General features: G+C 51.8%; 1 protein-coding gene across 2 annotated transcripts; it reads right to left on the reverse strand.

Annotated features, from left to right (window-relative positions):
* Window positions 1-639: 639 nt before the first annotated feature.
* Window positions 640-13,369, reverse strand: HSD3B1 (hydroxy-delta-5-steroid dehydrogenase, 3 beta- and steroid delta-isomerase 1). Of its 2 annotated transcripts, none has more exons than XM_004714874.2 (4): window positions 13,198-13,369; window positions 11,861-12,089; window positions 5,343-5,507; window positions 640-1,900 (listed from the first exon to the last, which is right to left on the reverse strand). In XM_004714874.2, the coding sequence occupies exons 2-4, from the start codon at window positions 12,003-12,005 to the stop codon at window positions 1,089-1,091; spliced, it is 1,122 nt and encodes a 373-aa protein (XP_004714931.1). In that variant the 5' UTR covers window positions 12,006-12,089; window positions 13,198-13,369; the 3' UTR covers window positions 640-1,088. The 2 variants fall into 2 exon arrangements, with proteins under 2 accessions (XP_004714931.1, XP_045139676.1); XM_045283741.1 differs by having other exon boundaries at window positions 11,861-12,108.
* Between the last annotated feature and the right edge of the window lie 563 nt (window positions 13,370-13,932).

The raw sequence follows: 13,932 nt of genomic DNA on the forward strand, positions 1-13,932 counted from the left end.
TTTCAGGGAGACTTCACACATGTCCCTCTATGTGGATGGCTCCACTGGGTGCTTTGCAAGGTTGGCATGAGGGGCTATGAAATACCAGAATGGCCAACTCACCCAAATCCAGGTGTGTCCCAGAGACCTCCAGGGAGAGATGGAGATGCTTCTCCATCCTCCACCCAGGCCATTCCTTACAGCATCCCAATCTTCCCAGGGGCCCTTCAGGGATTCCAGCTGGGAAGTCTGCCTCAGCAGAAGATTGGGCAAGAAGGAGATCGCCCGAGGAGCTGAGCTCTCCCAAGGATCAGGGCCACATGCCTTGGGGCTCTGCTGGAGTCCACACAGAGCCAACCCCACCACCACAGCCTACCCGAGTTACGGGGACCATGGACAAGTTCACGCATCCATATGATGGGAATGACAATCCCTACCTTCTGTTGCAGATCTAACACGTGTCCATATGCCAGTCGTCTAGCATCTTACTGAAACAGTCGATGGTTTGTACATTCCGCCCTTCTTTCCCCACCCCATCACCATTTCTTTCTGCCCAGTTCTGTGCTGTGGTGGGAGCACAGGTGATATTGATGGGCTGACAGGTCGTGGGAGGATGAGTTGAGAGGAAGGTGTTATTATAAACCACAAATACCTCCGAAAGAGCTTTAAAATTTTATTATTCCTTTCATTGAGCTGGATAAATGAATACAGAGTTTTTAAGAAAAAGTAGTGCTTTTAAAAGGAAAATTGGGGGAAAAATTAAAAAGCATAATTGGATCTAATAGGCACAAATTGTAGTTAAAAGATACCCCAAGTAGCACCAGAGACTTTGGAAAGGTAGCCGAAGCTAATAACGCTGTGTCCCAGGGGATTGGTAGGGGGCAGTGGGTGGGGAGATGTTGGATTGGGCCGGGAGTGTGCGGGGAGGTGTTTGGGTCGGGCAGTGGGGGTACCCTTTTTGCTGGCCACTGGGAGATCCAAGGGTGGCTTTCTTGTGGAAGGGGTTGTGGGATGTATGCTTGGGCTCATGTGACATTCTGCAGGAAGCCAGTAGTAGGAACGGCACAGCCATGGCCAAGCAGCACCCAGACCCACATCCCTGCCCTCCGTCAGTGAACCTTGGCCTTCAGGGCCTCCTTGTGCAGGTTGACCAGGGAGCCTATCCACTGGGTGGTCCTCTGTCTGGCTTCTTCCCAACTGTAGAGCGGCTTGTATCCCAGGTCTTGCTGGGCCTTCTTACAGGAGAAGGTGAACACGCTGTTGGACAATGTCACCAGGTGGCGGTTGAAGGGGGGTCGATACTTGTAAATCGGGCTCAGCAGGAAGCTCACCATTTCCAGCAGGAAGGCAATCCAGTACTGCAGGAACACGGGAAGTTTCATTCTGGTATCCAGGCGGAAACCCCACTCTTTGCTCAGGGTGTAAAGGAAGTTACTGTAGCTTTGAGGCGGGGTGTCATCCGAGATGTAGTAGAACTGGCCCCGGACAGTCGGTGCTTTCTTGGGATCCTGCAGGGCTTTTGAGGCCAGAATGTGAGCCCAGGCCACGTTGCCCACGTACACCGGGTTGATGAAGGAATGCTTGGCGAATTCCGCCAGGACCCTGTTGTTCTGCAGAGCCTCATTGACTTGCGCAGAATGGAATCTGTTGCGCTCCCCATAGATGTACATGGGCCGGAGCGCGCAGGTGTACAAGGTGCCTCCGTTTTTCAAAGTGCGACCGTCGGCCGCCAGCACAGCCTTCTCGGCAAGCTTTTTGCTGTACGGGTACGGGGCGGCCCATTTCGATTCGAGGTTCTGGGCCTCGCAGGCGTCCTGGATGACCTCGGTGTAGGAGTTGGGCCCAGCCACCTCGATGGAGCTCGTGTAGATGAATATGGGCACGCTCATCTGGACACAGGCCTCCAACATCAGCTGGGTACCTGTCCCAAGTGCACGGAGGGTGGGGTTAGCAAACAACCCAAGACGGACGGGCCACACTCCCAGGTCTCGGCCACCACCCACCTCCAGGGGGCTCCTTCCTACAGATGAGGGGATCCTGGGCTGAGACCTGGTCATGGTACCACCACAGGGCAAGGGCACTTAGAGCAATTTGTCTCTGTGGCTTAGCCCCGAGCAAGGTGGCTCTTAGTTGTGGTTGAGTGGAATCTGCCTGGGCTGACGCCTGTGCACACAGAGCAGAACTCACGCAGACGGATGGTTTTCAGGATGGTGAGCTTTCAGAAGCAGATTGCTAGGGGCCTCTGTGCGGGGAGAGGGGTGTGGGGTTCAAACCTCTGGGCCTTTTGACTCAGGTTCTTAACTGTCTACCCCACCCAGGGACTCCTACAGGACAAACAGGAGAGTGAAGAGAGATTGGCATCGGAGTTCTGGAGAGCAGGACTCTAGATTATGGGAATTCAGGATGTGTGTGTGTGTGTGTGTGTGTGTGTGTGTGTGTGTGTGTTTCAATTGTTAGAAAGAGACAGGGCTGCCACTTTGCATTTTGCCAAGCAGAGTCATTGAAAATGAGCATCTATGTAATCCACCTGAGATCATCATGGACAGGTCGCTTTGAATGCAAACATAAAGAGTCCGGCATCTCAGCATGGACAAGCTTAGTCCTCAGCTTTATCCTGATCCTAAAGGACAGAGGAGAGCTGCCCCTGTGGTTCCTGAGAGCAGCAAGCTTGATGGGAGCATCACCCCTCCCCGCTTTCTCCCGAGCACAGACCGGTGGTTCCCAACTGTGCGGACCTTGTGGGATCCCCACACACTGGAGTGGCCTCAATGGCAGGGAGGGTCTCATATTTTTATTCCTCAGCCCAAAGAGACAGTCCAAGAACGAACTCTGTCTCTTCTACCGAATTGTAAGTAAGCAGTGCCTGCCCTTCCACGGACCCTAAGTCACTCGTGTTTGCCCCTTCCTGTTGCAGACCAACCCACACTTGGTCATCGGGACCATTCTTTGAGACTCCCTGAGCAAATGATGGTGGGCTCTGGAAAGGAGTTGGAGCCCCAGATCCTGTTTCTGCTGAGTGTTCCCACACACCGAAGGCCCCTCACACTGTAGCCAGGACCCGCTTATGAAAAGCGGGGCTATTCCTTTTCTTTAGCCTTCCGGAGCCAGCATGGACCTGTTAGGCGAGCTTAGTTGACATCCGGAAGGTGGAGGGCGCCGTCTGGTGATCACTCTGTTCATGGGACAATCTTTTAGAAATTGGACAGCACCTTCTCTAGACAGGGGAGGGCCTGAAAGTGACTGCTGCCCCACAAGAGACAGGGCAACTCCCACCTAGCTCCACATATATCCCAAGGAGCCCCAGGGGTGCAATAGTTAAAGCACTTTGCTGTCAGCCAAGATCAGTGTGTGGGATTCACTGCAGATGCCACTTGGGAGAAAAGTCCCGGAAATCTGTCCGCTGCTCTCCTGGGTACTGCAGGGCAGCCATGAGCCAGGGTGGATTCCAGAGCAGGCCAGCTGCTCCCCCAAGTTCCCAACAGGAGGTTCCCACTCCCCAAGGAGTGTCAGCAGCACCAGGTCACTACCATCACCAGCATTCCCAGGAGTAGAAAATACTTCACCAAGGCTTTTGTGTTTAAAAAGGCTATGTACTTCATCGGCAGATTAAATTAACTCCAAATATCCTCTGCCTCTATTTTTCCGTTTTTCAAACACAATGAGGCTGTCTTCATGGAAAATGAAATTTCACAAGACCTTAAGACAGACCCAAAGTAAGGTTTAAAAAATAATCATTGCCCAGGAATGAGAGGGCTTCAAACCTGGCTCATCTGAAGCCCCTAGCAACATGGGGACGACTAGTGGTGCAACAATGGAAGAAACTGGAATGAGTCTCTTGGGGGGTGGTGCTATTTTAGGTTGGAGGCTTGTCATGGAATGAATGTGCCCCCCCAACCCCCCAATTTGTATTGTGCATCTGAATCCCTAGACTCGAGGTTAAGGAGCCTGGTGGTGTAATGGGTTAATGGTGGTGGTTCGAATCCACCAACTGCTCAGTGGGAGAAAGATTAGGCAGTTTGCTTTTGCAGAGATGTGGAGCCCCCGCCACCCCCATGGGGCCACACTCGTCTGTTCTGTAGGGTCACTCTGAGTCAGCCTAGACTTGAGGGCAGGGGTTTGGTGTCGTTGGTTTTTTAAGAGTTGAGTGGTCATAATCCTATGGGAGAATGATTTCTTGGTTCATGAGGCAGTATTCCAGGGGATTCTATGTCGACTCAGCTTGTTTAGAGATCGGAGAGATCCCTCTTTCTTCCAAGGAGTGGCTGGTGGGTTTGAAGCACCCAAACCGTGGTGAGCGCAGCCCAGCACTTAAACCAGTCTGCTGCCAGAGTCCCTTTCAGAGACCCTGGTGTTATATGGCCAACCCTGAGGCCACAGTGTCTAGAGTTACAGTAGGCTGGAGAGCCAAATTTCAGGAAGTGCCGCCAAGAATTTAAAAGATAAAGTTCTAAGGAGGACAGACAGTGGACCTCACGAGGGAGGACTCTTCAATAGCAGCAGTCTGAGTGGTAAGCTGAAGAGGTGGCCTTCTGGTTACAATAGGAAACCATTATTGCTAAGATAGGCGTGTGGGGCTCAAAGCGAATGAGCTCGTGGAGTGGAGCTGACTTTGCCAGCTCTCCTAAGAAGAGCCATTCCTCGTGCTGGCGAGAGGCTCTGCTGTCCTCATTACTCTTGCTTGGCCCTGCACTGGACGTCAAGTGACTGGAGTGCTAGCCTATAGCTGACTGACCAGGGTGGGGCACCTTGTATCACATGGCCCTCAGGCGTTACTGTACAATCAGCACCCAGAAGTTGCCCAGGAGAGCCAGCGTGCGACCCAGGCAGCCCAGTTGAGGTGTGGTCCTGGCCCAGAGGAGATAGCGGGTGGAGCTAGGTGGGAGTTGCCCTGTCTCTTGTGGGGCAGCAGTCACTTTCAGGGCCTTGCAGTCACACACGCATGGGGTTAAGTTTGAGTTATGTGACCTGGTATTCTTGGGATCCCTCCAAAGCTAAGGCTGATGACCACCCTCACCCCAAGGCCACAGAGTCTCTCCTGGTATCCCTATAGGAGAGCTGAGAGCGACCCCACAGAGTATCTTTACAGAAGCTGACTGACAGGTGGTTCACTTGAGGAGCTAACAGCAGCGGGTTTGAACTGCTGAGCTCAGGAACCACTCTCACCCGGGCTCCTTCAGCAGATGGTGGCAGCCTTGCACCCTTCCCCAGAGGGTTTGTCAGGCTGTATTCTGTATGCAGGCAGAGTGCCAGGCCTCTCTTCCTTGTCTCTCAGCTGACTGGAATAAGCAAAAGCACTTGCCTGTCCTATTTCTCAATCCTCTCTTTCTCATCTCAGGCCACCCCCTTCCCTGGATGTCCCGTACCTTTCAGGTTGATATTCATGAGGACCTCTCTGCGGAGGGCCCCGCTGACGTCAATGACGGCGGCAGCGTGGATGACCACCGACATGCCCTGGCAGGCTCTCTGCAGGCACTGCTCATCCAGGATGTCTCCCTGCAGCAGCGTCAGCTTGACCTTGTGCTTGAGCTCTGTGTGAACACAAGCCAGGCTACTTACCGGAGCTCTGGTGGCACAGATGTTCAGCCCTTGACCGCTGACGGAAAGGTCGGCAGTGCCAACCCACAAACCAGCCCCTCTTCGGGGGATTGATGTGGTGGTCTGCTTCCTTCATGGCCTTGTCTATCCTGTGCGGCAGTTCTCCTCTGTGCTGTATGCTTGCTAGGCGTTGGAATGGACTCCACAGCCATGATTTCCCCCATGGATATGACCTGGAAGCTTCCCTGGAAAAGCTGAATATTACCCAGATCTCCAGGGACAGGTAGAGAAGGGGGAATGGTGTTGTATCAGGTACATAATCGGTTGTAAATTTGAGACTTATGAGTGAAGGGGTGGATTTCACCTGTCAATCAGCTCACAGCTTGATAACCTCATTTAGAGGCGCTAAGGAGATAAATAGCTTGCTGGACGCAGGATGCAGGCTCACTTCCCGAGACATATCTGACTAGAAGTCACATGCAGCTACCTGGATGCAGTCAGAGCCCTGGGAGCTGGAGGAACCACGTGGAGATCCCTGCTAGCACTGAGATGCTTACACCGCCACTTCCCACCCACAGGCCTGTGATCTTCCTGCACTCGGCATCATTGCATGTGTTTCGTGAGTCTGAAGAGGACTTTACAGATTGGTATTGGACATATGGGCTAATATCAGACTGATGGACTTGATCTGGATGTTTTCTCCATATACAATTGCTCTCATATATAAAGCTTTCTCTTATACACATATGAGAGTCTATGAATTTGTTTCTCTAGCCTACCTGGACAAGCACAGGTATGCATTTCAGGTAGAAGGAGGAGCACCCCATACTAGAAAAACCGGAATGAGGGACATTTCTTGAGAAAGAGTCAGCATCTGTGTACCTCCTACTTCAGCCCCAGAAAGGCACTAGAGCCATGAGGAGCCACACGGGCCTGAACCTAAAAGGTGTGATGACGCATCACGGGAACTGGGTTCGAACGTGGCATGGAGAGGAGGGAGGCTGTGGCGAGCTGGACTTCAGGAAAAGCATTTCCGTTGGAGCCAGGTGATGAGTAATGATGGAATGCGTGGAGGAACACAGATAAGAGCTGGGCCGGACGAAGCTAGCCTCGGCCCCCCTGTGCAGAACAACCAAGAGATCAAGCCGAATGCTGACCCAAGTGTTAGGGAGGGCGTCCCGGGCCAGGGCTGCAGAGAAGGGGAGCCCAAGGGTGTCATGACAGACCATCACCGGATGGACCATGTCGTGACGACACAGAGGCTGAGGTGCGGAGGAAGCAGGTGACGAAGAGCTTCTAGGCTGGCTGACCAGGAGAGTCCAAACTAAAGCCCCAAATCCAATGCCTGGGGAGTCCTCTCCTACAGGCTCAGCTCCACCGGGTGCCCAAGGCTGCACGTTTTCATATCTTTCTCCTGAATAGCGACAGACGGGTGTGAATGGTCAGTTTTCCAGTTAGCAGCTGAGCTCTTTAACTCATGTCACCATGAAGGGGGGATTTAGGGTCAGTCTAAATCGGGGGTGGGGGACATCCAGCCTGCGGGTCCTTGAAGTCACTAAGACCAGCTACCGCCACATGTTTCAGCAAACAGCAAACTGGATGAATGACATTTATTGGGAAACAGCAGACATCTGTTTACCACCCAGGAACCCTGGTGGTGTAAGGGCTACGAGCAGGGTTGCAATCAGCATGGTCAGCAGTTCGAAACCACCAACAGTCCTATGGGAGAAAGATGGGGTTTTCCACTCCCGTAGAGAGTTACAGCCTCAGAAACTGGCGGGGGTCGCCCTGAGTCAGACTGACTCCGTGGCCGTGAGTGCAGTTTTCGTGGTGGGGGATCTGTGGGATAACGTGTGGCAGTTGTTCCCCTTCAAAGGATTTTTGTAAGTTAACCGTGCTGCCAAGTTAGTGTGGACACCTGGTGGTATCCACACCCTGGGTGGAACGGAATGAAAACACAGCCCGGTCTGGTACCATCCGCACAGTCCCTGCTAAGGCTGGTTTGCCTCGGTGTCAGTCTGTCTCATCGGCCATGTCCCTTTGTTGCTGGTCTTCTGCCTTACCAAACACGACATCCTGCTACAGGAAAGGGTCTCTGCTGAGACATAACATTTCCAAAGTCCACAAGGCAAATGAAGTCTAGCCATCCTTCCTTCTTACGAGCAAGCACTCTGGATTTACTTCTAAGACACATCGGTTTGTTCTTCGGTCATTCCGTGAACTACTTGATATTCTTGGATATCCTAATTCAAAGCCACCGATTCTTCTCCGGTCTTCTACTCATTTTTCCAGGGGGCACAGGAGGCAGGATGGTCCTCTGACACCCTCTGACTTCTAGCGTCGCGATGAGTTGGAAGGACTTGGCACACAAACCAACAGCCCAGGCAGAGGCTACCATGCCAGTATCTTTACCTTCCTCTCTCATCCCCAGGATGTGACAGCGACAATTAAGTCACCCCAGGGAGCCCAGGAAATAAATGCCATGCAGCAAATACCATGGGAGAGCCCCACACTTGCACTGTGCTCTCTAGCTTCGCACGTAATTCTCAGCTTTCTGAATTACTTTCACCACCACTATCTCCCTGGACAGGCATCCTCTGTAATTGTCCACGGGGGCCCTGGTGGCATAGAGGACTATGTGTGGGACTATCAACTGCAAACCCAGCCATTGGAAACCCCCAGCTACTCCTTGGTAAGAAAACATGGGCTTTCTGCCCCCAGGGGCATTTCTACTCTGTCCTACAGGGTCACTATGAATCAGAATGGACCCAGTGGCAGTGAGTTTGTTATTTTGTTTTGTCCTGTTTTATTATTATCTGCATACAACCCGTACTTGTCCATCACACCACGTAGATGTCCATCATTGAGGAACTAGCCATTCCTTACAGTTGAGCATCACCCTTTCTTGGCACCAGCTATTGATCAGATTGGAAATGTTGCTCAGACATCACAACGATGAAAAGTTATGATTGGTAATGTATGAATTTGATGATCAGAGGCACCATGCAAGCAGAGAATAGATGAGAGAGGACGTTTGAAAGGGCCAGAGAAAAGGAAGCTGAGAGGGATGCATCCAGACCCCAATTTGGTGCAAGGAAGGCAGGATCCTCTGGGATTCAGGGTCACCATGGAGACAGCAGGCTCTCAGGAGAGGGCGGGAGGACAGACTAGGGGCACACACAGAGGAAATGGGAGAGATCAAAGACTCATTTTACCAAAAGTCAGACCTCGGGCCAAGTGATGGGGTCTAGGTGATGAGGCTCTGTGCTGAACTTGGACAACTCGTTTGTAGGAAAGTCTGAGGCAGGTAGGAAAGTCTGAGGCAGGTCACGTCAACTGTCTGAACCTCTGCCCCTACACTGCCCAGGTGGTGTGACCTACTTCTCATGTGGCTCTCTTAGAGAGATAGGGATGGAACCAGTTGGGAAGTACTCTAGGCATGTAATTTTTGCATTTACACGTGCTGCAACCATTTGGGAAGAGAACACTGAGCTCCTACAGCAAATGCTGTGGTGAGGAGGACCTAAGACAAGTGGTAGAGAAGAGGCACAGGAATCCCTGTGATGGTGTCCAGGCTCACGCTGCCTCTCACTCTTGGGCCTTGTGTTCCCTCGCTCTTGGACACACACACACACACACACACACACACACACACACACACACTCAGCTGCATGTCCCCTCCTTGCCCCCATCTCTACCGGAGGTGCTAAGTGAACCATCCAGCCTGAGTAACCCCCAGGGGCAGTTTGTCCCCTCCTTCCCCCCATCTCTACTGGAGATGCTGAAAGAACCACCCAGCCTGAGTAACCCCCAAGGGCAGTTTTACTCTATCCTATTGGATTGTGATGATTTCAAATCAACTCAGTGGCAGTGGGCTAGTTTTTGTTTTTTCCTTCATAACAACTTTATAGAGGTATAATTTATGTACAAAAAGATGGCACCCATATCAAATGTACAACTTGGATGAGTTTACACAAATGAAAAAAAAATCAGACAAATAAAACTCACTACCATTGAGTCGATTGGGACTCCTGGTTAGCCTACGGGGCAGGGTGGAACTGCTCCTGTGGGTTTCTGAGACTGGAACTCTTTACCAGGACTAGGAAGCCTCATCTTTCTCCTGCAGAGCGACTGGTGGTTCGGAACTGCTGCCCTTGCAGCCAGCAGCCCAGGCCTTAACCACTATGCAACCCTTGAAATCACCACCACGATCTAGATCCCATGTCCACGATCTCACCATCACCCTGTACTTAGGCAACCACTTTTCTGCTTTCCATCAATACAGGGGACCAGCGCTGCCTTTTTGGGGTGGGGGTGGGGGGGGTTGGGCGTGGGAAGTATTTTAAATAGAGGGAATCACACCGTATATATTTAAATTTGTGGGTGATGTGTTCCTGGTGGAGCGAGGGTGGCTGCTGTGCTGTGTGATCCTGATCGGCTGCACAACTGAGCTGGAATTGACATACAGCAATGACTTTGACAAGAATGGATGGGGAAACCATGGATAAGGTCCTTAGCCTAGTACTGTAACCAGTTGAGCTCTAACCAACTTATGTTGGCATAGTAACTGGATTGGGAAGAGGACTACATAATGTTTTTATCATCAGTATTGAAACTTTGAATTGACTTAGATGGAACCAACAATAAAGAAGCTAATATTTAACTGGGCCATCCCCACAAAATGCCCAAATGGCATTGATTGGGATCTTCAACCACTAGCTTCTCAATATCAATAAAGATGAAAAACGACAACTCCCCCTAGTCAACAGAATACCTTTTTTTTTTTTTTTTTGGCTTTTTCCCCCGCTTTAAAAAACAAAAACCAACAACTTCACTGTCATTGAGCCATAGAGACCCTGTAGGACAGGGCAGGACAGCCCCGGTGGGTTTCTGAGGCTGTAAGGTTAGTTTTTTCATTATTATTATTATCCATAGACCACACTTACCTGTCCATTACGCCATCTGGATGTCCATCACTGAAGACCTAACCATTCCTCGGGGTGAACCCTCTACCTTTCTCAGCCAGGGCTACTGAGTGGATTTGAAATATTGCTCGGCTATATGGTGTGTCATGTGTGACTTAGCTTATCAGAGATACTATGACTAGAGGGTAGAGGAGAAGGCTATGTTTGCCGTGGCCAGAGAACAGGAAGCTCAGAGGTGTGAGTCCAGACCCCAATTTGGTGCGTGGAAGGCAAGATGCTCTGGGAGCCAGGGTCGACATGGAGACACCAGTCTCTCAGGGATGGGGGTTGGGGTGGGGAAACAGGCTTGGGACACACACAGAAGAAATGTCCTCAGGCCAAGTGATGGGTCTGAGCTCTGCTACTCATTAATCAAGTGGCCTAGGAAAAATCAACCGAACCCTCTGAACTTTTGCTCCTCCCTGGGGGTCCCCATAGGTGTGACCCCTTTCCCCTCATTCTCGTGACTGTTTTGAGGATCTAGAGAGGAACAAGCTCACTGCCCTTCAGAGCCACCCCCTGTGGGTTTCCGAGACGGTAACTGTTTCCAGGAGTAGAAAGCCCAGTCTTTCTCTTGAGGAGCCGCTGGTAGTTTTGAACAGCTGACCGTGCAGATCTCAGCCCAACAGGTAACCACTATACCACCAGGGCTCTAGGGATAGAGCAGGTTGAAAAAGACTCTGTGAATGTAAGTTTTTGCATTTGTGCCAGAGGCAATAATTTGGGAAGAGAACACGAGCTCCTACGGCAAACTCTGAAGTCCCTCTCTGTGGTGAGGAGGACCCGAGCCAAGTGGTAGAGAAGAGGTACAGGAATCTACCCCCTGACAGTGTCCAGGCTCACGCTGCCTCTCACTCTCGCGCCTTGGGCTCCCTCTCTCTTGGACACACACACACACACACAGCTTCCACGTCCCTTCCTTCCCCCATCACCACTGGCGGTGCTAAGTGAATCTCCCAAACACAGGGTAATCAATTGCCACCGGACCCCCTGTGGGGTCATCAAGGACTGGAGCTTGCCTGCCCCCTGCAGCCATGGCACAGCCAAAGCCAAGCCAAACCTTTCTGAACACTCAGGACTGTGGACAAGAGAGAACGCTGAGGGGTCATCTCTAGTCATGAAGAAAAGAGCACTGGAGGTCCAAGCGTCTAGCCCACAACCACACTCTGGAGTTCTGGGTCAAGGCCAGCTCCAAGTCTCCGCATACTCAGGCCAGGGTTTTTGACACCAAGCTCCCCAGGGTGTCCTCTCTGGTGCCATTGGGAATGGGATTCGCCTTGCTTTGGCTACAACTTTGCTTAATTTGCTGGCCAGGAGCCCCCTCCCATATCCACACAGGGCTTAAGATGAAGCCACCCCACGCATGACTTGAGTTCACTTACTAGCGAATTCCTCTTGCAATTCCGGTCTGAAGGTCTTGTCCAGGGCTCGGATCTCCTGCAGCCCCTTCTCCTCGGCCAGCAAGCTGATGATCCTCTGTCCCAGAAACCCTCCAGCCCCGGTCACAAGGCAGCTCCATCCAGTCATGGTCAAGCTAGAGCACGGGGGACCACTCACCAGGAAGCAAAGACGCTGGGGAGCAGACTGGATTACACAGTGGCCTTGGAGAGGCTTTGAAAGAAAGGCCACGCTGTCACAGACAAAACACATGTGGTCTTCATCACATCTCTATCCTCCCACCCCACCCCCACCCCCAATCCTATCTCCACCACCGCTACTTGTTGTTGAAAGAAAAGACAAGAAATGGGAGAGACTGAAGACCCGTTTTACCAAAACGTCCGGCCTCAGCCTAAGTGAATGGGCTTCTGTGATGAGGCTCTGCTCTGAGCTCGGGCAAGTCGTTTGCTAATAGGAAAGCCCGGGGCAGGTCATGTAAATTTTCTGAACCTTTGCCCCTACACTCTCTAGCTCTTAGAGAGACAGGGATGGGACAGGTTGGGCAATTCTCTAGGAACGTAATTTTTGCATTTACACCTGCCGCCCCCATTTGGGAAGAGAACACGAGCTCCTACAGCAAACTCTGAAGTCCCTCTCTGTGGTGAGGAGGACACGAGCCAAGTGGTAGAGAAGAGGCACAGGAATCCACCCCCTGACGGTGTCCAGGCTCACGCTGCCTCTCACTCTCGCGCCTTGGGCTCCCTCTCTCTTGGACACACACACACACACACACACTCACCCCCATCTCCACTGGAGGTGCTAAGTGAACTTCCCGAACATCAGGGCACTCAATTGCCGCTGGACCCACTGTGGGCGCTCCAGGGACGGGGCTTCCCTGTCTTTCATGCCAAGCGACCCCGGGTGTCCTTTCGGGTGCCATTGGGAAGGGATTCGCCTTGCTTTGGCTACAACTTTGCTGATTTTGCTCCGCACAAGCCTCCTCCCACACGCACACAGGGTTTAAGATGAAGCCACCCACGCAGGACTTGAGTTCGCTTCCTAGCGAATTCCTCATGCAATTCTGGTCTCAGGACCTTGTCCAGGGCTCTGAGCTCCTGCAGCCCCCTTCTGCAAGTGAGAGCCTGGGGAATCCCTCACCCCAAACCAGAGGCTACCGGGAAGCAGACTGCCTTACAGAGTGACCTCGGAGAGGACTTGAAAGAAAGGTCACGCTGTCACAGACAAAATTCATGTTGTCTTCAACACACTTCTACCTTACCACCCCTCAAATCCTCTGTCCACCACCACTCCGTGGGGTTGAAAGAAAAGACAAGGCACTCACCTGTTAGACTGTGAAACACCTAATGAAATCGCTTGGCTTCTGCTCTCTTGGTCGCACAAAAGCAAGACTGGACCTTTATTGGCCGTGGTCTTTGGCTCAGCCTCTTCACCTTGAAAACCACTTACTCCATAGTCATTGCTCCACCCTCCATTGCAAACTCTCCTCCCTAGAGAGAAATGTTTACCTTAAAGATACCTCTCATTCCTCCCAGGAAAAGCAAGGGAACAGAAGCTTCAAGGCCACACGCTGGGACAAAGACTCTTTGTTTTTGTCTTGACAAGATAAGACTGAGAGGATGCCAGCTGCCTGGGAGCCACAGTCCATGAACGGAAACAAGCCCAAAAGGAACACATCTGGGAAGGAAATTGGAAACAATGTTGCCATCTCCTAAAATGTAGAAACGGACAGTCACCAACTTTGATGTGAGGTGACTTCCTTTCCCCTGCATAGATGCAAAACCTCCCATTGCCACCGGCGGGGAGCTGTGGGTTGCGCCAGAGCATCGCGGAGGTGGTTTAGAACTAGCAGAGGCTCTTTGGGAGAGAGAGGAGGCCGTCTGCTTCGGTGAAAGTTTACATTCCAAAATCCCATGTAGGGTAACCATGAATGGGAATCCAATCCAGAGCAATGGGGAGAGTGGGCAACAAATTTCAAAGGGGAGAGAAGGCTGAGGTAGATCGTTGCAGTGAGGATGAGTGTGGGGTTAAGGGGAAGAGGGAACTCCACAAAATATCA

This window comes from Echinops telfairi, unplaced genomic scaffold (genome assembly GCF_000313985.2).
Source record: "Echinops telfairi isolate 266 unplaced genomic scaffold, ASM31398v2 ScPeMD7_7466;HRSCAF=8504, whole genome shotgun sequence".
In the NCBI taxonomy this organism is placed as follows: Eukaryota; Metazoa; Chordata; class Mammalia; order Afrosoricida; family Tenrecidae; genus Echinops; species Echinops telfairi.